The sequence below is a fragment of the Falco rusticolus genome, chromosome 19 (genome assembly GCF_015220075.1).
Source record: "Falco rusticolus isolate bFalRus1 chromosome 19, bFalRus1.pri, whole genome shotgun sequence".
NCBI classification, from domain to species: domain Eukaryota; kingdom Metazoa; phylum Chordata; class Aves; order Falconiformes; family Falconidae; genus Falco; species Falco rusticolus.
In genome coordinates this window covers 3,050,404-3,070,706 of record NC_051205.1, presented here as the reverse complement: position 1 = coordinate 3,070,706, position 20,303 = coordinate 3,050,404, and the positions used below count along the sequence as shown (strand labels likewise).

Sequence of the window (20,303 nt, the reverse complement as noted above, 5' to 3'; positions counted from 1 at the left end):
TGGTCCCTGGGCGAGGGGCTGCCTCCCTGGCCACCCACACAAGTGGCATCGGGGGGACACCGGGGCCAGGCTGGGCAGATGCCGCCTCTCCCATGGCTCTGCCCCACTCCTGTTTCTCCTGACGGGCAGGTGCTTGCAATTAGGAAGGATCCCAAATTAGAAGGTGCAGAGCCCAGACTTGTTTTGCAGATGATAAACTGCGGCAGCCTGTTCCACCCAGCCCAGCTGCCAGCGTGGGGCTCAGGCGTGGGGCTCACAGCCCCATGGCAGGAGTGAGCGGGGTCCCAGTGGGCAGCACTGCAGCCCCCCACTGTGCCCATCGCCTCCTCAGCTGGGTGGCGAGGAATGGGCTGCAGTCACCCCTGCCGTGCCCAGCTGCTCGTGGCATCGCCCGCAGCCCTGGCAGCCTCTGCCCGGGCTCTGCCTCTGCCTCTGCCCTGGCAGCCTCTGCCAGGAAAGTTGCTGGTGCAGCCACAAGTGGGGCAGGGGTCGCAGCTGCGACACCAGCTGCAGGCAGCTCTGGCCCGTGCCTGCGGCGAGCTGAACTGCTGCCAGCTGGGACTCAAGGCCAAGTGGCCACGGGACCCCAGCAGGGACACCTTGGTGGGCACAGCCAACCCTACCCCTGCCCGAGGGTGCCCTGGGGAGACCAGGCTGCTTTCACGGGGCTCTTCTCAAGGGGAGCACTGCACTGTGGCTGGGCAGAGGGGGCCGCAGGGGTCCTGTCTGGGGTGATGGAGGCACTTGGGGGACTGGTGAGCATCCCCCTGCAGCTTGCCTCTGGCCACTGGGACAGGTTTCAGGAGAGTTTTGCAAATGTTGCGGTGAGTACAGAAAGCTCTCATTGGAGCGAGGTTGCAAAACCTTCCTCAGGCTCCTCTTCAGCTGCACAGTCCCATGAGCTGTCCTCTCCTGGACTCACCTTTCCTGCTCCACCAGACACCGTCACCTCCTACCACGCACCCCAGAAAGCAGGTCCTGCCGCCCCGCTGCCCTGCACCCAGCAAGACACGGCAGGAGGGTTTTTCGGCAGCGGGTGAGTACCCTGGGTCCTGAGCAGCTTCACCAGCTGGAGGGTGGAGATGGGCCCAGCCAGCAGGACCATGCTGAGGCCATGCCCACGGTGCTGGGCATCATCCCCGCACAGGGAGTGGGAGGTGATATGTGCGAGACAGCCCACCTGGCCCTGGTCCCTGTCCTGTACGGTGTCGGGGAGCAGCGAGCTGGCACTGTCCAACCCTCACCTCCCCCTGCCTGGGGGCAGCAGCCTGGCATTGTGGTCCCGAGGCACTGGGGGGGGGTCCTCCCATGCCCTCGTCAAGGAGCTCCTTGCTCAGCATCACAGAAGGGACAGGGCAGGGTGGGAGCAGGGAAGTGCGGGACCCCTCTGCCCAGGGGGCTCCAGCCCCAAACCACTCTGGCTGGGTAAGCCCCCACTGCCATGCTCGTGGGGTCAGGAGTGTGGAGCTGTTTGCTCCCAGCCACGGCTCAGGAGGCACCAGGGACCTGTGGAGCGGCACAGCACAGCTGTGGGATGAGCAAGGAGGGGGTAGGAGTGGGAGGGAGGTGATGGGAGTGAACCGAGCTGCTGGGTACAGTGGCGTGGGCGGCTGGGAGTGCCAGGCTGGTGGCCGTGGGGCAGCACGTGCCCGGGGAGCTGCACCCCCAGCCAGCACGCGGCCTGAGCTGTCCGTGGGCACCGGCAGCATGGGAGGGAAGGCAAGCGCTGGGCTGGGGCTGTGGGGAGCAGGCAGGGCAGCGGGGGCTCAGCCCTGGCTGGGAGGGTCCTGCTGCTCCCCGAGGCTCCCGTGCAGGGGGATGCTGGGGCTGTCCCTGCCCTGGGTCTGTGGCCTGGTGTGGGGCTGAGACAGGGTGAGAGGAGCTGGTTGCTGACAACCACGGCCCCGCTCCCAGCCCTGGTGCTTGCCGTCGGCGTCCGTCCAAGCCGTGCTGCAGCGGAGGTGCCATGGGGCCTGGGTGTGCCAGCGTCCTGGGCTGGCTCCTGCTGGCACAGGCAGCATCGCGGGTAGCAGGTAAGTGCTGGCACCAAGTCCTCGAGCAGAGGGGGCTGCAGAGGTCAGCGGTTCGGGATGGCAAAGCCGGGGGTTCGGTGTCGGTGGTGGGTCGAAGCGGTGAGCTGGGTTCCTGCTGCAACCCTGGGTGCCTGCCCGGTCCCTCCTCCTGCTGCAGGCGGCCGCCCCTGCGACGCCAAGGACTTCGGCCACGGCTCGCTGGTGTGCGCCTGCAGCGCCACGTACTGCGACACGCTGGACCCCGTGGTCCTGCCGGCCCCGGGCACCTACGTCAAGTACGAGAGCAGCAAGGCTGGCAAGCGGCTGGAGCGCAGCGAGGGGAGCTTCCAGCACAACACCAAGACCCCAGGTACCTGCTGCAGCTGAGCACCTGCCTGCACACCAGGGAGCAGGGTCTGTCCCCGTGTGGCGGCTGCGATGTCGTTTGTCCCCTGCAGATTTCCATCTCACCCTGGACACGGCGCAGCGATACCAGAAGGTGAAGGGCTTTGGCGGTTCTGTCACAGACTCGGCTGCCATCAACATCCAGTCCCTGTCCAAGGATGCCCAGAACCACCTGCTCCGCTCCTATTTCTCCGAGGAAGGTGAGCCTGGGGCAGGGCGATGCTGCTGGCTGGTGGGGCCGGTCTGTCCAGCCTCCCCTGCTGCTGAGATCTGGCTACTGAGACTTGTGCCAAGGGGCTGGGAGGCTGCTGGAAGCCGTGGGGCTGTACCCCCAAATACACCCCAGGGACACCCATCACCACCCACCCTGTCCCCAGGCATTGAGTACAACCTCGTGCGCGTCCCCATGGCCAGCACTGACTTCTCCATCCGCCTGTACACCTATGCTGATGCGGAGGGCGACTTTGAGCTGAAGCACTTCAACCTGACGGAGGAGGACACACGGATGAAGGTGAGTCCCACGGGATGAGCCCGAGGCACCAGGGCTGCAGCCGGGCTAGCACGGGTTGGGCTGGGGACGGGAACCACCTTCCTGCTGATGGGGAAGGAGAGGACTCATCCTGCTGCTGGCGATGCCGATGCTTGGGTAGACCCGGAGAGCTTGCTACCATCCTGATTCCCCCCAGATCCCCATCCTTCAGGCAGCCCAGGCGGTGGCCAAGCGGCCACTGTCGCTGTATGCCAGCCCCTGGACCTCTCCAGTCTGGATGAAGACAAACGGCGCGATGACAGGGAGGGGGACGCTGAAGGGCAGCCCCGGGGACAAGTACCACCAGGCCTGGGCCAAGTACTTCATCCGGTGAGGAGCTGCGGGAGCGCGGTGTGGCGCCAGGGTCACCATGCCCAGGGCCGGGGCTGGTGGTGCCACAACGGGGCCATTGACCATCTGCCCCCGCACCCAGGTTCCTGGATGAATACGCCAAGTACAACCTGACCTTCTGGGCAGTGACGGCAGGGAATGAGCCCACGGCCGGTGAGATCGTCTTCTACCCCTTCCAGTGCCTGGGCTTCTCCCCTGAACACCAGCGGGACTTCATCGCACAGGACCTGGGCCCTGCGCTGGCCAACAGCTCCCACCGCAACGTCCAGCTCATCATCCTGGATGACCAGAGGGTGATGCTGCCCTACTGGGCCCAGGTGGTGAGTCCCCACGGCGGCTCTCCCAGCCCCACTGCGGCTCCCCCCAGCCCTGGGCACTGGTGACTCCTTTCTCCTGCCAGGTTCTCAAAGACCCCGTGGCTGCCAGCTACATCAGCGGCATCGGCATCCACTGGTACCTGGACTTCCTGGCACCCATCGACCTCACGCTCTCCATCACCCACCACCTCTTCCCGGATTATTTCCTCCTCTCCACGGAGGCCTCCACTGGCTCCTACTTCTGGGAGCCCAGGGTGGTGCTGGGCGGCTGGGACCGCGGCAGCAAGTACAGCCACAGCATCCTGACGGTAGGGCTGGGCAGGGGCCGCTGACACGCTGGCCACCCCTGTACCCACCCGCAGCTCAGCGGCATCCCCTGCCCCCCAGAACCTCAACAACTACGTGACGGGCTGGACCGATTGGAACCTGGCGCTGGACCTGGAGGGGGGCCCCAACTGGAGCAAGAACTACGTGGACAGCCCCATCATCGTGGACAGCAGCAAGGATGTCTTCTACAAGCAGCCCATGTTCTACCACCTGGGGCACTTCAGGTGGGTTGGGGCCGGGGGTGGCCGGCAACAGGCTGTCGGCTCCTGCTGCAGTCCTGGGCATGTCCAGGCTCATTCCCTGCTTGTCCCGCAGCAAGTTCATCCCCGAGGGCTCACAGCGTGTGGGGCTGGCTGTCTCCAAGAAGTGCCGCCGGTGTGACCTGGAGCACTCAGCTTTCCTGCGCCCGGATGGCGCCATCGTCCTGGTGGTCCTGAACCGGTGAGTGGCTCAGCCCTGTGCCCCAGCTCAGAGGCCCGCTGCCCCCCCTGACCCGCAGCCCCTCCTGCATTCCCCACAGCTCCCCCGTGGACGTGTCCTTTGGCGTCTCCGACCCACGGGTGGGCTTCATCGAGGCCACAGCTCCCAGCGACTCCATCCAGACATTCCTGTGGAGGCAGCCAGCCTAGCGCAGCCGTGGCCGGCACCGGGGGCATGGTGCTGGTGCAGGGCTCGGGCACGGCCCCGTGACACCCCAGGGACCTGTTTGATCGGTGGGCTGCGATGCCTGCTCTTTTCTAGATGTTTTCATAAAATAAACAGTTTTCTACAGCCTCGCCTGCGGCCCCTCTGCCCTCCTTCGTGCCCACTCAGCGGGCAGGGCCACACCAGGAGCCAGAGGAGGCAGGCTGTGGGGCAGTGGTACCTGCTGAGCCCCATGGGGTCCCATCCTGCCTGTGCCCAGGATCTGTGCTGCAGGGAGGCAGGGGGCTGGTACCCGAGGGGCGGCAGCTCCCCCCGCCCCGCTCACTGCAGCAGCCCCCCCGCAGGGCAGGGGCCAGAATCTAGCAGGGACCGGGGCCGGCAGCAGCCAGGACCCGCAGCCGGGATTTAGCGCAGGGCCGTGGTGTCAGCAGCCGCGGCTTCTCCCGGCCGGAGCAGGCGGCCACGTGCTGCGGTTTCTCCTGCCGGAGCAGCCATCAGCCCCCCCCAGCTAATGGGAACCGGGAGCATCGGGCACATACTTCCCGAGTGACGTTATGGGGGAGCGGGCACGGGGGGGGGGGTGGGGGGGCTGCACTGAGTCATCCCCCTCCCAGTGGGGGCCAGCGTGGGGGAGGCTCTGTAGCCGGCCCCAGCCCAGCACCGTGGCTCCGCTCCCAGCACAACACGAGGGCCCCCTGACCATCACACGCACACAGGGGGCACGGGGGGCGGAGGGGGGACGCACCCAGGGATTTCAGCCTGAGGACACTGGACACAGCCAGCCCCGAGGGTGCCCGCAGCAGCAGTGTCAGGATGCCGGTGGCAGCAGCAGCCAGCGGCCGAACAAGCGAGGGCTGTGTGTCGCCGGCAGCCGTCGCGCAGGCGAGCCTGGCCAGGCGCCGCTTTTCCATTTGCGCGCTCATAAACCAGCAGCGGCCAGAGGAAACCGCGGCGGCGCAGCCAGCTCCCAGGGTGTCCCAGGGAGCACCGTGGTGCAGCTGGGGCACATGGGCCCCCAGCATCTGCCTCGGCCCCTGGTCCCGCTCTGCAGCCCATGTGCCCTCGGCCGTCACCGTGAAGCCACGCTGACCGCGCAGTGCGCTTTTGGCAGTGCCAGCTGCAAGGAACTCCCCATCGCTAGCAGGCACGGAGGAACGCAAACAGCTGTCAGCGCTGGAGGGATTCCTGCTGCAGCCATGGCCGCTCGCCACCCTGCCTGTGCCGCTGCGGGAGCTGGGCTCCAGGCATCCCTCCAGCACGGGGAGTGCTCGTGTCCTCTGTGCCCTCCTGTGCTGGGGACATGTCCTCTGCAGCTGGCCAGGGACCATCCCCGGCCATGCCATGGCTCTCGGGGAAGCCGGGCTGGCAGCAGCATGGCGGCAGGGGGACCAGCCCCACAGAACCTGCTCCTGCTCTGCCTGGCAGCTGGAGGGTAGGGATGCCAAGGCTCAGCCCCACAGCTGCTGGAAAAAGGATGGGGGATGCTGGCGAGACACGCACAGATGCTTTAAGGAACCTAAAAATCTGCAAGTGTCCCCTTGGCCTCACCCCCAGGGAGCCCCGAGGCTGGGGATGAGGGGCAGAGCTGCAGGAAGGACGCAGGGTGTGGTGCCAGGGCAGAGCAGGACAGGCAACAGGGCGGCACACCAGTGCCCACTGCAGTCCTCCAGCCCGTGTAACTGGGGAAACTGGGAAGGGCCCTGAGCTTGCTGGCAGGACGAGAGCGCACTGGCAGAGAGAGAGACGTTTATTGGCGTGGCAGACGCGCTCCCCGTGGAGAGGACTGTGATTCCCAGCGGGATGCAGAGCGGAGCACCCACAGGGAGCGATGCTGCCAGGCTCCTGGCATAAAAAAAAGTCAGTTCCAGGGACCATAGGAGGAATAGTTGCATAGCTCTTCCTCACTCCTCCTCCTCCTCTTCCTCCTCCTCCAGGGCGATGGGCTGGCGGCCAGCCGGCCCCGCACCACCACGCTGGATGGAGACGATGCCACTCAGGAAGGCATAGCCCAGCATGGCTGCCAGCCCCACCAGCACTGACAGCAGCTGGTTGCGCCGTTTGTGGGGGTCCTCCTCCACCTCGCTGCCGTTGGTGCCTGCAGCCCGTGGGGCGCTGGCTGGGGGCTCACCTGGGGGGGCAGAGCCAGGGTGTGCAGGGGGGACAGGTCACCCTAAGCGTGCGGGGCAAGGCAAGGGAACACATCTCACCTCCGTCCCAGGGGAAGTACAGACTGAGGATGGAGGTACAGTAGTTGCACAGGTTCTGCAGGGACTTCAGGTGCTGCTGCAGTTTCCCATTGGGCAGCTTCGCCTTCAGGAGCGGCGCCAGGCGGCTGAAGACAAAGGCGTCGAGGGAGGCCGGCCTGGGGCACAGAGACCTGCGACTGGGTCACGGTCCCTCCCGCCTCCTCCCACCATCCCCACCCAAAGCCACCCAGATGCATCATCCACCCCCAGCCCCCTGTGCCCCAGGGGATGGCAAGTGGCTACCCCTCCTTGGGGGGGCTCTCTGCCTCCAGCCCCTGACCGGGGGAGCAGGATGATCCCAGCCCGGAGGAGCTCTGCCGGCTCCAGGAGACAGGGAAGAGATTCCAGGGCTGGTGGCACCTCCTGCAGCCTTAATTCCTGCCACCCACATAGCTCCATGCTGCATGGACAGCCCTGTCCCCTGCGAGCCTGTTCCACCCCAAAGTGACGTGCATGGGCTGCAGCTTCCCTGCAAACCAGGGGGGTCTCAGTCCTGCCTGGGTGCAGGGGACTCGCAGACCCCAGAGCACCTTCTCCCTACGGCCACCTACGAGTCTCCAAAGAAAAACTTCTGGGAGCCGAGGCGCTGGGACAGGAGTGTCAGGCATTCCCGAGCGTCCCGGTAGAGCTGGAGAAGAAGGACGGGGGTTGTCACCCACCCAGCCACGTGGCAGACTGCCATGGTGTGAAGGGGAGTGGGAAGGGGGTGCTCAGCCAGGAAGAACCCCGGACTCCAATTAAGATTTCGGCCTCACGTGAGCCCCCATGGGCACCTGCCAAGGACCTGCCGTGCCCAGACCACATCCCCTCACCTCCTTCTCCAGCTTCTCCTCATCTTCCATGTAGCCATCTCCCCACATGAGCTGCAACCGCTCCAGGTGCTGCTTGTGCATGCAGTTGGGCAGGAAGAAGTTCAGGGGGAAGGGAATGTTTTCCGCGTACCATTTCCGTGTGTGCTCCACGTAGTTCTTTGCGTCCACCCAAAAAATGTGGATCTGCACAGAGAACAATCCGTACCCAGGCCACGGCGCCAGCGCAGCCTCTTGCTGTGGCAGGTGCCCAGCACAGGGCTGGCTGCCCCAGAGGTCACGAGGGGCTGGGGGAGCCTCAGGATCAAGGCAAGACCCCAGCCCTGGCTGCACAACCCACCACTGCCACACAAGACCCTCAGCACCCTGATCCCTGCTGGTGATGCTCCAGGCCACCGGGATTTTGCTGCCTGCAACGTCCTTTGGCTCTCCGGGCAGGTGGGTGCACACCCGAGCTCACCGGCACAGCTCTGGGGAGCGGGTCCCATTCTCGGTGAGACCACCTTGCCTACGTGCCCCCCCGAGATATTTCCGCAGGGAGACTCACCAGCACTGGCAGCAGTTTCTCCTCGAGGAGGGACACGAAGGCCAGCGTGTCTGCACCCTGCGTAGCTGAGAGGTCGTAGTCGGCATTGTACTTCTGCAGAGCAAGCGCAACGGGTGTGATCCGGCAGGGAAGCGGCAAATCCCACCTGCGCCTCTTCTTCCCTCTCCTTCCCAGGGGGGCTCCAGTGCCCTCCAGCCCCAACCTGGGACAGGGGATGCCCCTCACCCACCCCCACCCCCCTTACCTGTTTCCTGAGGTGAGTTATTATCTGCTGCGTTTTGGAGATGGTGCCCTCATCCCGCGTCCTCAGCGCAGGCAGGCGCCCTAAGGGCAGGGAGAGGGGCGGCTGCAGGCAGCGGTGCCCGCGATGCCACCCTGCCACGGGCGAGGGGTGCGGGGGGCTCCACCGGGGAGGGGGCGCGAGGCAGAGGTACACGTGGGGGGGGTGGGGGGTGCATAAGGTGGGGCAGGGGGGCACGGCAATGCGCGGGGTGCGGGTGAGAGGATGAAAGCTGTGTGTGACGGGACACGGAGTGCGCGAGGATGAGGGGGGTGCAACAGGGTGAGGGGGCGCGCAGTGGGGCTGGGGGTGCAGTGGGGCTGGGGGTGCCATGCGATGGGTGGGTGCCGTGTGGCAGTGGGGGCATGGGACAAGGAGAAGCGATGGCGTGGGGAGACACGATGGGGCAGGGGGTGCGCTGGGGTAGGGGGTGCCGTGCAGCGGGCAGGTGCAATGGGGGGGTGGGGGTGCCATAGGACAGAGGGGGTGCCGTGCGGCTGGGGGGGTGCAATGGGGCGGGGGGGACAATGGGGCGGGGGGGGGCAATGGGGCGGGGGGGTGCCGTGGGGCGGGGGGGTGCCGTGGGGCTGCCGGTGCCCTGTGGCGGGGCGCGCCGGTGCCGGCCCTTACCGGAGGGGCTGCGCCAGGGGCTGCTGACCCGGTGCACCTTCAGCGGCGCCCCCGTGAACCGCGCGTAGGTCTGCGGGAGAGCAGAGAGGGAGGTGGGGGTCGCCCGGCGGGACCCCCCGGCCCGGCCCGGCCCCGCCGCCGCCCCCGGCCCCGCCGCCGCTCACCAGCACGGCCAGGCAGTCGGGGTCCACCGAGGGCAGCCCCCAGCCCCCCGCCCAGCAGAACAGCTCCATGGGCGCCGCCATCTTCCCGCCCGACCCGGAACCACACGGGGCGGCCCCGCCCCCGCCCCCCCGCGGCCCCGCCCGCCCCCCCGCAGCACCGGGCGCACCGGCCCCGTGCCCGAGCGAGCAGAGCCCGGGCGGGGGTGGCTGCGCTCGCCGCGGCCCTGCGGCCGAGACCTGCCCTGCACCCCGGCTCTGCACCCCGCCCGCATCCTCGCCCCCGCAGCCCCGGATCTCCATCCCCGGTCCCGCACCCCCGGTTCCGCACCCCCGGACCCGCACCACGCTCTGGATCTTCCATCCGCATCCCCGTTCCCGCACCCTCGGCCCGCATCCTCACCTCCGCATCCCCGGTCCCACATGCCCGGGTTTCCATCCCTGTCTCCACATCCCTGGTCCTGCATCTCTGCCTCCGCAGCACCGGCCCTGCAGCCGCCGATCACCATCCCCGTCCCTGCATCCCTGGTCCCACATCTCCACCTAGGCACCCTCGTTTCTGCATCCCTGGTCCCGCATCCTTGCCTCCGCATCCCTGGTCCCACATGCCCGGCTTCCCATCCCAGTCCCTGCATCCCCGGTCCCACATCTCCACCTCCGCACCCCTGGCCCCGCATCCCCGGTCCCGCATCCTCACCCCCGCATCCCAAGTCCCGCATGCCCGGCTTCCTATCCCGGTCCACGCATCCCGGGTTCCACATCTCCACCCCCGCATCCCCGGTCCCACATCCCGGTTTTGCAGCCTCGGCTCCCCATCCCCGGCCCCACACCCCCACCCCGCAATGCCACCCCCGCATTCCCAGCTCCCCATCCCCGCATCCCTGGTTCCACAGCCCCGTCTCCGCACGTTTCCATGGAAAGAACACGGGGGCGGGAGCCCGCTGGCAGCGGAGGGACGGAAAACCCCGCCTGCGGCTGGGGAGCAGCCCCGCTCCCCCGGCCTCCCGCCCCCCCGCTCCCCCCGGCCCCTGGGGCCGCTGGCGCGCGCCGAGCCGCTGGCGCGGGGCTGAGGCCGGGGGAGCGGGGCTGGGGCGGCCCCGGGGCCGGGCCCGACCCGTTGTTATGGAGCCGGGGGAAACAGGAGTAAACACGGCCGGGCCGTCCCGGGCCGCCCGCCCGCCTTGGCCGGGGCTCAGCGGGGAGCGGCTCGGCCGGCCCCGAGCATCCCGGGCGGCGGGGGGAGGCTGCGGTACGGGCAGCGCCCGCGGGGCACCGCGCTGCCGGCCCGGGGCATCCCCAGCCCCCCCCCCCCCGAACCCCCGCTCCCCCTCCCCGCGGCCCGGGGCGGGGGGAAGGAGCTCCCGGGATGAGCTCACTCCTGCTGCGGGGCTTGGGCCGCGTCCCGGCGCTGATTTACGCCGCTGAGCGCCCTCCAGGCGGGCTGGCTGCGCTTGCCCCTCTCCCGCCCCGGGAGCACCGCCCGGCCCCGGGGCTCCGCCTGCCCGGGCAGCGCCGCCCGGCCCGGCGGCTGGCACTTCGCCGGGGGCACCCCCGGCAGCGCATCCCCGGATCCCCCGGGCTGGGATGCTCCGGCGCTGCTGGGGCGGCTCTGGCTCGCAGGGAGGCGGCCCCAGACTGCCTGACCTCCCGGTGAACCGGCGCCTGCCACACTCCATTTCTCTGACCGGGAGCCGCGGCAGCGGCGGGGCGGCCGGCGGGTCACCCGCAGCCCCGGGCCCGGGACGCCGCGTCCCGCTCCGCTCCGCTCCGGCCGGCGGGGCTGCAGCCGGGGCACCGCGGCCGAGCGCCCGCCGGGGTCCCCGGGATGCGCGGCCGTGATTGACGGCTCTTTGTTTCCTCCTCGCCGGCAGCGCCGGCCCCTCCCCGCTCGCACCACCCCGCCCCGCCGCGCTCCGCTCCGCACCGGCGGCACCGGCGGCATGGGGGCACCGGCGGGCGCGGGGGGCCCGGCGCTGGGCGCGCTGCTGGCGCTGCTCCTGCTGGCCGCCGCCGGCGCGGCTCGCCCGGGGCTGCACGGTAAGGCTGCTGCCGGCCGGGGCCGCGGGGCAGCGGCGGCGGGGCCGCCCCGACGGGGCGAGGCGGACGGGGCGCCCGGCCCGCTGCCAGGCGGGAGGCGGCGGCGGGAGCCCCCCTTCCTCCGGGACCGGCCCCGCTGTCTCCAGCCGCGGGCCCCCGGTGCCGGTTCCCGGCTGCGCTCGGCGGCGCGGGGCCGCTGACAGCGGGCTCGGCTCGCCCTGGGAGGTCTGGCAGCCGGGCTGCGGGCGGAGGGGACAGAGGGACATTCATCGCCGGGGCGGCCGGCGGCACCCCCCGGGGGCAGCTCGGGGCAGGGAGCCCCGCCTGGACGCCGCTCCCGGGGGCGGCGGGAGGGCTCCGCTCGCGCCACGCGAGGCACCGGCGGCTGCCGGGGCTCGCCCCGGGCCGGGGCTCCTCCCGGTTCGCCCGGTGCGTGCCGTGTGGAGCGGGCAGGCAGCCGTGCGGCGGCGGGACCGGGCTCTCCGTGCTTCCCCGGAGCGCCCCGGCGGCTCCTGGTCCCGCTGCGCCTCGGCGGGGCGGCCGCCGGTGGCTGCTCCGCGCCGTCCGTCGAGGCCGGCCCCGGAGCGGGGGGGGGGGGAGCTCGGGCGCTGCCCCCGCTGCGTCCCCGCGCTGCTCCGCGATCCTGCGGGGCCGGCCCGGCGCACTGCGGGATGCTCGGGGCCGGCGGGGCGCAGTGGCCGCCCCCGCGGGGGAACCGGGCCGGGGACCCCGCTACGCTGCCCGGCTCGCCGGTGGCGGCGGCTCCACCGGTCCCTCGCGGCGCTGCCGGTCCTGGAGCGCCACCGCGCGGGGCCGGGGCTGGGCGGGGCCGGAGCCCTCGGGGCTTCCCCGGCCCCCCCCCGGGTCCGGTAGTCCCAAGACCACCCACCCCACCGCGCAGCGCCCCGTGGCCCGGCTCCGGCCTGGCTTGCAGCGGGCCGGCCCGCAGCGCCTTGCACTGGGCACCTTTGCTGTGCTGCGGCCGGTCAGGATGCGACCCCCGTGCTTGGCTCCTGCAGTCATCGACCTGCTGATGGTGAGTGAGGCCCGGCAGATGGCCAGCATAACGCACAAGATCCGGATGGAGCTCCTGACGGTTAACGACATTTACCTGCTCTCCACCTTCCGCCTGCCCCCCAAGCAAGGGGGGACCCTCTTCGGGCTCTACTCCAAGAAGGACAACACGAGGTGGCTGGAGGTCTCCATAGTGGGGAAAATCAACAAAGGTGGGTGCCTGCTGCGCTGGGACGTGCTGGCCCCGCTCTTGTCCCGATGCTCAGGGAGAAACGGGGGACCAAGTTCCTGCCATCCAAGGGGCAGTGACGGGGGCACCCAGGGGGTTGCTGGCGCTGGGAGGGGGCAGAGCTGATGGCCCCCTCCCGCTCCTCCGCAGTCCTGGTGCGCTACCTGCGGGAAGACAACAAGCTGCACTCGGTCAACCTGCAGCACGCGCACGTGGCGGATGGGCAGAGCCACACCATCATCGTGCGCCTGAGTGGGCTGCGCGGGGACATGCTGAGCGTGGAGCTCTACATCGACTGCAAGCAGACAGACTCCAGCGTGGGGCTGCCCGAGCTGTCGGAGATCCCCCTGGCAGAGGTGGAGTCCATTGAGGTGCGCACGGGGCAGAAGGCCTACCAGAGGATGCAGGTGAGTGCTGGAGACCCCCCCACTGCACCCTCAGGGACAGGCAGAGCCCCCCACAACTGACTCTGTCTCCCCTCATACCTCAGGGGTACGTAGAGTCGATGAAGCTGATCCTGGGAGGCTCCATGAGCCGCGTCGGGGCCCTGAGCGAGTGTCCCTTCCAAGGAGACGAGTCCATTCACAGTGCAGGTGACAGCACAGCCACAGTCTGTGCCTAGCAGGGGCAGCGCGGGGGGCTTTTGTGGTCACCCATGTGTCTGCGGCAGGAGGTGACAGCGTGCCACACAGAGGGGTGCTCCTGCCTCTCCCAGCCCAGGTGTGGGTGGGTGGGAGCCCTGGGTGGGTGGGAGCCCCTGTGCTGTGGGCACACTGACCGGGAGCAGCCGTGCAAGGTGGTGCTACTGGGCTTTGGTGGCTGCGTTTGGTGATATCTCGCCTCTCTCCTTGCAGTGACAAGCGTGCTGGCCTCCATCCTGGGTAAGTCCCTGCTCTCTTTGTCCCTTTCCCCGGCACGAGGCTGACGGCAGCATCCGGGGCTCTGCAGAGGCAGGAAACCCTCCGCTGCCCACCCCAGTGCCCCAGGCACCTGCAGGGTCCCAGGATGGGGAGGATCAGAGGGCATGGGATGCGCTACAGAGGGGGGACACTGTGTGGACCAGGGAGGAAGATGAGGATGGGCCATTGGCTGTCTCATCCTCCCGGTTCAGTGCCAGAGGGCAGAGCAGTCCCAGCCCACGGCCCTGGCAGGCTGTGTCTGTCCTGGGGCTGACCATGTCCCTTCTGCGCCCTGGCAGGCGAGCAAACCAAGGCACTGGTCACACAGCTGACCCTCTTCAACCGGGTCCTGACCGAGCTGCGGGAGGACATCAGGGACCAGGTGAGGTGGTGGGGCAGCGTCAGCTCTCCCCGGGCTGGATTTCCTAAGGGCACAGTGCCAGCCAGTGCGCTGCATCCCCCTGACACGCCATGCTCTGCTGCCTCGCAGGTGAAGGAGATGTCTCTGATCCGCAACACCATCATGGAGTGCCAGGTCTGCGGTGAGTGCTGGCAAAGCTCCGTTCCCACCTCAGGAGGCAAGGGCTGCCCTGTCTCACCCCCTGCCTGGCCCTCCACTTCTCAGGCTTCCACGAGCACCGGTCCCGCTGCAACCCCAACCCCTGCTTCAGCGGCGTGGACTGCATGGAGACGTACGAGTACCCCGGGTACCGCTGTGGGCCCTGCCCGCCGGGGCTGGAGGGCAACGGCACACACTGCGCCGACATCGACGAGGTGGGCACACTCCTGGGGTGGGGGTCGGCAGTCCTAGTGCTGCCAGAGCAGTGTGGGCAGACGATGCTTCCTCTCTCCGGATGCATCCCCGAGCCAGGAAAGGCCCCACCGGGACACTCGGGCCAGTGGCCACCCTGGTGTGGGGGGTGCCGTGCCCGAGGGTGAAGCCCATCTCTCTCCTCATGCCGCAGTGCGCTCATGCCAACCCCTGCTTCCCTGGCTCCAAGTGCATCAACACGGCCCCCGGCTTCCGCTGCGAGCCCTGTCCCCGCGGCTATCGGGGCAACACCGTCTCTGGTGTGGGTGCGGACTATGCGAGGGCCAGCAAGCAGGTGAGGGCAGTGCACAGGGGACTTGGCCGCATCCCTGTGGGTGCTCTGGGCTCCTGAGCTGTGGGGACAGCCGGAGGATGCTGTGCCTGCCGGAGGAGGGCCGCTTTCCTGGGGCAGGGACGGGCAGAGCTACAGGCAGGGAAAGGCGCCGGGTGATGGTTTCTCCCCCACTGCTCACAGGTTTGCACAGATATCGATGAATGCAACGATGGGAACAACGGGGGCTGTGACCCCAACTCCATCTGCACCAACACACTGGTGAGCAGAGCTGCCTACTCCCCTGCCTGGCATCGGGGGCCACTCTGCTCCCCTAATCCTGCCCCTACCCTCTCTCTCCCAGGGCTCCTACAAGTGTGGTCCCTGCAAGTCAGGGTTTGTGGGGAACCAAACGTCCGGCTGCATCCCGCAGAGGTCCTGCAGCACTCCCACCTCCAACCCCTGCGACATCAATGGCTTCTGCATGTTCGAGAGGAACGGTGAAATCTCCTGCGCGGTGAGCGGGGTCCAGGGGCCAGGTGAAGGCGAAGCAGGGGGTGCAGGAGGTGTCGGCACAAGCAGCAGCTGGTCCTGCCCAACCCGGGGCCCTTCCCTGCTTCGCAGCCCCTGATTTTACTCTGTCTTCAGTGCAATGTGGGCTGGGCTGGCAATGGCAATGTGTGCGGGCAAGACACAGACCTCGATGGCTACCCAGATGAGCCCCTGCCCTGCATCGACAATAACAAGCACTGCAAGCAGGTGGGCTCCCAGGGGGGAGGGCAGCATCCTCAGGCAGGGGGTGCTGGGACGCAGGGAGCCCGTGGCAGGGCTCTGCTGCAGACCTCACCTCCTCCCTGCCTTTAATGCTGTCTGCACTTGCAGGACAACTGCCGCCTGACACCGAATTCAGGGCAAGAGGACGCCGACAATGATGGCATTGGGGACCAGTGTGATGACGATGCTGATGGTGATGGCATCAAGAATGTGGAGGTGGCTGTGCTGGGCAGGCGGGATGTGCCTGTGGCTGTGGGGGCCATGCTGAGCAGAGGGCTTCTGCCTTTGACTTGGTGCTGACACCCTCAAGATGCTTCTCCTGGGGAGCAGCAGGCTTGTGGCTCTGGGGTGGTCTTGCTCTGCATGCCGGAGGAGGTGTCCTGCCCTGAGCCGTGTGGGACTGTGGCCTCCCGTCTGCCAGCCACTGCAGCACAGGATCCCCGTCCTCTTCCCCACAGGACAACTGCCGGCTCTTCCCCAACAAGGACCAGCAGAACTCAGACACTGACTCCTTTGGGGATGCCTGTGACAACTGCCCCAACGTGCCCAACAACGACCAGCGGGACACAGACAGCAACGGCGAGGGGGACGCTTGCGATAACGACATCGATGGGGACGGTGAGCGGCTCTGGGGTCTGGCCCGCCTGCACGGGGCCGGGGCTGTCACACCACGCTGGGAGGGTGAGGGCATCCACCCAGCGCTGTCCTTGCAGGGATTCCCAACATGCTGGATAACTGCCCCAAGGTGCCCAACCCTCTGCAGACAGACCGGGATGAGGACGGTGTTGGGGACGCCTGTGACAGTTGCCCTGAAATGAGCAACCCCACTCAGGTATGGCTGGGGCCAGGCTGGGGCGGGGGGCTGGGGGCACGCAGGGCCCTGCTCGGTGGGAAGCAGGGGCTCCGGTGGGCCCGCTCACCCCAGGGTGTCCACTGAACTCGGGCTCTGGTCTCCTCCAGACAGATATGGACAGCGATCTGGTAGGAGATATCTGTGACACCAACGAGGACAGGTGGGGACCACACTGCTGTGGGGTCACCTCCCCATCCCGTCCCATCCTGTCCCATCCCCAGGGGCAGAGCTGGGTTCCCAGCTCAGGGACCCAGGAAGGGTGACAACAGGGTCTTCAGGGGTGCTGGGACATGGTGCTGGGTCCCCAGTTTGCGGCACTGCTCTGACCCTGTTCTTGCTCCCAGCGATGGGGATGGGCATCAGGACACCAAGGACAACTGCGCTGAGATCCCCAACAGCTCCCAGCTGGACTCAGACAACGATGGGCTGGGGGATGACTGTGACAATGACGATGACAACGATGGCATCCCTGACTACACAGCGCCTGGCCCAGACAACTGCCGCCTCATCCCCAACCCCAACCAGAAGGACTCGGACGGTGAGCGTGGGGCAGGCAGGAGGAGGCAGAGCCATGTGGGTTCAGCCTGGTCCTGACTGGAGCGTGTGTCCCTAGGGAACGGCGTGGGTGACGTGTGCGAGGAGGACTTCGACAACGACACGGTGGTGGACCAGCTGGACGTGTGCCCCGAGAGCGCCGAGGTGACACTGACTGACTTCCGCGCCTACCAGACCGTCATCCTGGACCCCGAGGGAGATGCCCAGATTGATCCCAACTGGGTTGTCCTCAACCAGGTGTGGGTGCTGCCCCCCATGTTTCTGGGGACTGTGCTGCTGGGGGTGGGGGGGGAGGCAGAGGGGGGCTGGGTCCCTGGGGCTGCCCCTCACCCAGCCGTCCCCCACAGGGCATGGAGATCGTGCAGACCATGAACAGTGACCCAGGCTTGGCTGTTGGTAAGAGATGCTGGCCCACGTGCAGACCTGTTGAGGCAGCCCCCCTGCTCCTGTCCCCCTGCGCTGGGGGGCGAGGGCTGTTCTTTGCCTCCCAGAGGGGTGAAGGGTGGGCTGGAGGGAGCTGGGGTGCGAGGTCCCGTGCTGGGGATGAGGGCTTCTCGCAGCGTTTGCCTGCCTCTAGGCTACACAGCCTTCAACGGAGTGGACTTCGAGGGCACCTTCCACGTCAACACTGTCACCGATGATGACTACGCCGGCTTCATCTTCAGCTACCAGGACAGCGCCAGCTTCTACGTGGTGATGTGGAAGCAAACGGAGCAGACATACTGGCAGGCCACCCCCTTCCGTGCCGTGGCCGAGCCGGGGCTGCAGCTCAAGGTGGGTGCTGGCCACCCAATGGGCTGGGTCGCACCCCACCCCACCCCAGCTGGGTCCCCCCTGATGCCCCGTCCCCCCACAGGCAGTGAAGTCCTCGACGGGCCCTGGGGAGCACCTGCGCAACGCGTTGTGGCACACGGGCCACACACCCGACCATGTCCGCCTGCTCTGGAAGGACCCACGTAACGTGGGCTGGCGGGACAAGACGTCGTACCGCTGGCAGCTGGCGCACAGGCCCCAGGTGGGCTATATCAGGTGAGCGGGGGTCCGGCATGGAGGCTGCTAGGGTTAGGGGGGGGCTGCTCTGGCCACGGCGCAGGGGGTGGATGCTGGTCGTTGGGTGGGGTCCAGCCCCAGTGGGACCACACCAGTGGGGGGATGCCAGCTACTGGGATAGGGGTCCCCCTCGGTGGGGCCACCCTGGTGGGATGCCGGCTGCTGGGAGGGATCCAGCCCCGGTGTGGTCCAGCCCGGTGTGGAGAATGCCAGCCGTGGGGAGGGGTCCTGGCCTGGTGGGACCACACCAGTGGGGGGATGCCAGCGACTGGGATGGGGGTCCCCCTCGGTGGGGCCACCCTGGTAGGGAGGATGCTAGTCGTTGGGAGGGATCCAGCCCCGGTGTGGTCCAGCCCTGGGAGGGGGGGTGCCAAGCCGGGGGAGGGGTCTTGCCGCGGTGGGGCCGCACCGGTGGGGGGATGCTGGCCTTGGGGAGGGGTCCTGCCCCGGTGGGACCGTGGGCGCGTTTCCCTTTTAAGGATCCCGTCGGGGCGGCCGCCGCGGGGGGGCTCCGCGGGCCGGGCCCGTCCGCCCCGTCCGCCCCGCCGGGCCCCCGTGGCCATTGTCCCGTCGCCATGGCGACCCCGCCGGCGCCTTTCACATGCAAAGCGCCCGACAAAGGCGGCGGGGCCGGGCCGGGGGCGGCGCTGGGGGCTTTATCCTGTCCCCGCCGGGGGGCCCCGCTCCGGGGGTCCGGCCCCGGGGGGGTGCCCCGCCCGAGTGTTCTCATCCCCTCCCCCCGGGGCGGGATGCCCCGTCCCCAGCCCGGCGCCCTCACCCCCGGCCCGGGATGCGCGGCGCTGGCCCCGGTGGGGCCCTGCTTCCCCGGTGACCGGGCCCGACTGGGCCGTTCCGTTCCCGCAGGGTGCGGCTGTACGAGGGCCCGCGGCTGGTGGCCGACTCCGGGGTGATCATCGACACCACCATGCGCGGGGGGCGGCTGGGGGTCTTTTGCTTCTCCCAGGAGAACATCATCTGGTCCAACCTGCAGTACCGCTGCAACGGTGAGCGGGGCCGCCGGGGACCTCCGCACCGGCCCGGGGACCCCCGCACCGGCCTGGGAACCGGGGGCTCGTGGAGCATCTCCAGAGCCCCCGCTGCGGGGGTCGCTCCTGGGCCGGAGGGGGGGGGTCTCCCAGGCTTGTGTGGTCCCCCCCGACTCCTGACACCCCCCCCCATCCCCCGCTGTCCCCCCGCAGACACGATCCCCGCCGACTTCGAGCCGTTCCGCCGGTTCCTGCTGGAGGGACGCGAGTGAGCGGCCGCGCCCGGGCCGGGCCCCCCCAGCCAGTGGCACCCCGGGGTGCCCCGGGCCCCGCAGCCGCTCCCGGCCGGGCCCCTCTCCCGGGCCCCTCTCCCGGCCCCCCGCGGACTTTGCACTGCCGGTACCGGGGCGAGCGGGGCCCCGCGGGTGGGGGGCTGCTCCCCCGCCCCGCCCGGGCGCTGCGGCCCCTGCCCCATGTCTGGCCATAAAGTTTTGAGTGTTTTCTAGCCTGCGCGCCCGGTTCCTGGGGGGGGGGCGGTGCCCCGAGAAGGCGCTGCCCGCCGCCCCCCCCCGTCCCGTGCTTTCGGCTCCGTCCCTCGCCGTCCTCCCGGTGGCCGTCGCGGGGGTGGGGCGGGGGAGCCGGTGCCCGCCGGTGCCGGCGGCGGGAGCCCGTGGCGGCGGGAGGCCGGGACGAGTGCAATATTGGTAGGCGAGAGCACAACACTGCACCGCATCCCGTCCCTCCCGCCGCCCCGGAGGAACCGGAGCTGAGCCGCCGCCGCTCGGGCCGCTCCGTGGGAACTGCGCGGCGCGCTCCGAGCCCCGGCGGCAGTGCCCGGTCGCCATGGCGACGGGTGTCCCGGCAACGCGGCGGAATGTGCCCCCCCCCCCCTCCTTCTCCCGCCCCGGAGCGCGCGGGGCCGCCACCGGCCCGGCCCCCCCCCCGCGGCGGCGGCGGCGACAATGGGCGCGGCAGCCCCGGGCCCCCTTCTTAAAAGGGCAACGCGCCGGTGCCGGTGCCGGTGGCCGGGTGAGCGCTGCCCGTTCCCACCCCGGCGGCCGCAGCGGGACCGGGGCGGCCGCTGCCCAGGGGGTACCGGCTTATCCCGGCGGTGCTGGGGCAGGTGAATCCCCGCTCGGTACCGAAAGCCTCCCGCCCCCAGCCCTCCGGGGGGTGCCCGGCGGGGCGGGAACCGTGCGCCCCCCCCGCCCCGCAGCTGCGAGCGGTGTTCGTGGGCTCCGCTCCGCTCCCGGTCCCGGTCCGGTGCCGCTCGGCGGAGCCGGGGAGCGGGGGAGAGTTGTGAGGGGGTGCGCCCACCAGGGGGCGCCGTAGCTCAAGCGGCGCCGCGCGTGGGGCGGGGGCGGCCCCGCTCAGCCCTACAGGCACGCGTGGGGCCCGGTACCGCCGGACTGGCCGCACCGAGCCCCGGACCGGTGCCGTGGGGTGCCCTCGGGGGGATGGGGACGCGCCTCTGCACGTCCTGGCCCTTCCACTTCCTGAGCTCCCCCCACGCAGCGCGACCTCCGTGGATCCCTGCTGCGAGGCCCTAAACCCCGCGTGGACCG

The 20,303-nt window shown here is 69.4% G+C and overlaps 3 protein-coding genes across 4 annotated transcripts; 2 read left to right on the top strand and 1 right to left on the bottom strand.

The window, feature by feature from the left end:
• Window positions 1–734: 734 nt before the first annotated feature.
• On the top strand, window positions 735–4,570 carry LOC119140182 (lysosomal acid glucosylceramidase-like). Its single transcript, XM_037371272.1, is given in 13 exon segments — window positions 735–759; window positions 762–829; window positions 831–1,036; window positions 1,915–2,033; window positions 2,191–2,382; window positions 2,471–2,617; window positions 2,795–2,928; window positions 3,104–3,276; window positions 3,380–3,617; window positions 3,698–3,922; window positions 4,002–4,165; window positions 4,257–4,382; window positions 4,462–4,570. Coding segments are annotated over 13 exon segments (1,926 nt in total).
• A 1,745-nt stretch (window positions 4,571–6,315) lies between these two features.
• MTX1 (metaxin 1) lies at window positions 6,316–9,373 on the bottom strand. Of its 2 annotated transcripts, none has more exons than XM_037371067.1 (8): window positions 9,263–9,373; window positions 9,099–9,168; window positions 8,433–8,512; window positions 8,189–8,281; window positions 7,645–7,827; window positions 7,384–7,460; window positions 6,794–6,948; window positions 6,316–6,714 (listed from the first exon to the last, which is right to left on the bottom strand). In XM_037371067.1, exons 1-8 carry the CDS (start codon window positions 9,341–9,343, stop codon window positions 6,488–6,490), a joined length of 966 nt encoding a protein of 321 aa, XP_037226964.1. In that variant the 5' UTR covers window positions 9,344–9,373; the 3' UTR covers window positions 6,316–6,487. The 2 variants fall into 2 exon arrangements, with proteins under 2 accessions (XP_037226964.1, XP_037226965.1); XM_037371068.1 differs by having other exon boundaries at window positions 6,794–6,918.
• A 1,826-nt stretch (window positions 9,374–11,199) lies between these two features.
• Window positions 11,200–19,226, top strand: THBS3 (thrombospondin 3). Its single transcript, XM_037370908.1, has 23 exons — window positions 11,200–11,296; window positions 12,316–12,522; window positions 12,690–12,946; window positions 13,030–13,132; window positions 13,394–13,420; window positions 13,738–13,820; window positions 13,929–13,980; window positions 14,064–14,212; window positions 14,404–14,544; window positions 14,725–14,802; window positions 14,885–15,037; window positions 15,169–15,279; window positions 15,403–15,510; window positions 15,753–15,912; window positions 16,008–16,126; window positions 16,255–16,307; window positions 16,492–16,685; window positions 16,761–16,939; window positions 17,050–17,098; window positions 17,280–17,476; window positions 17,559–17,731; window positions 18,617–18,756; window positions 18,952–19,226. The coding sequence occupies exons 1-23, from the start codon at window positions 11,200–11,202 to the stop codon at window positions 19,008–19,010; spliced, it is 2,889 nt and encodes a 962-aa protein (XP_037226805.1). The 3' UTR covers window positions 19,011–19,226.
• Window positions 19,227–20,303: the final 1,077 nt, after the last annotated feature.

Excerpts from the sequence above, each read along its gene's own strand:
- MTX1 (XM_037371067.1), bottom strand. The coding sequence starts at position 9,343 with ATGGCGGCGCCCATGGAGCTGTTCTGCTGGGCGGGGGGCTGGGGGCTG. Across the intron at positions 7,461-7,644 it reads AGGAGAAGCTGGAGAAGGAG|CTCTACCGGGACGCTCGGGA; the intron begins GTGAGGGGATGT and ends CTTCTTCTCCAG. Across the intron at positions 6,715-6,793 it reads GTACTTCCCCTGGGACGGAG|GTGAGCCCCCAGCCAGCGCC; the intron begins GTGAGATGTGTT and ends CTGCCCCCCCAG.
- THBS3 (XM_037370908.1), top strand. The coding sequence starts at position 11,200 with ATGGGGGCACCGGCGGGCGCGGGGGGCCCGGCGCTGGGCGCGCTGCTG. Across the intron at positions 14,545-14,724 it reads ATGCGAGGGCCAGCAAGCAG|GTTTGCACAGATATCGATGA; the intron begins GTGAGGGCAGTG and ends CACTGCTCACAG. Across the intron at positions 15,511-15,752 it reads ATGGCATCAAGAATGTGGAG|GACAACTGCCGGCTCTTCCC; the intron begins GTGGCTGTGCTG and ends TCTTCCCCACAG.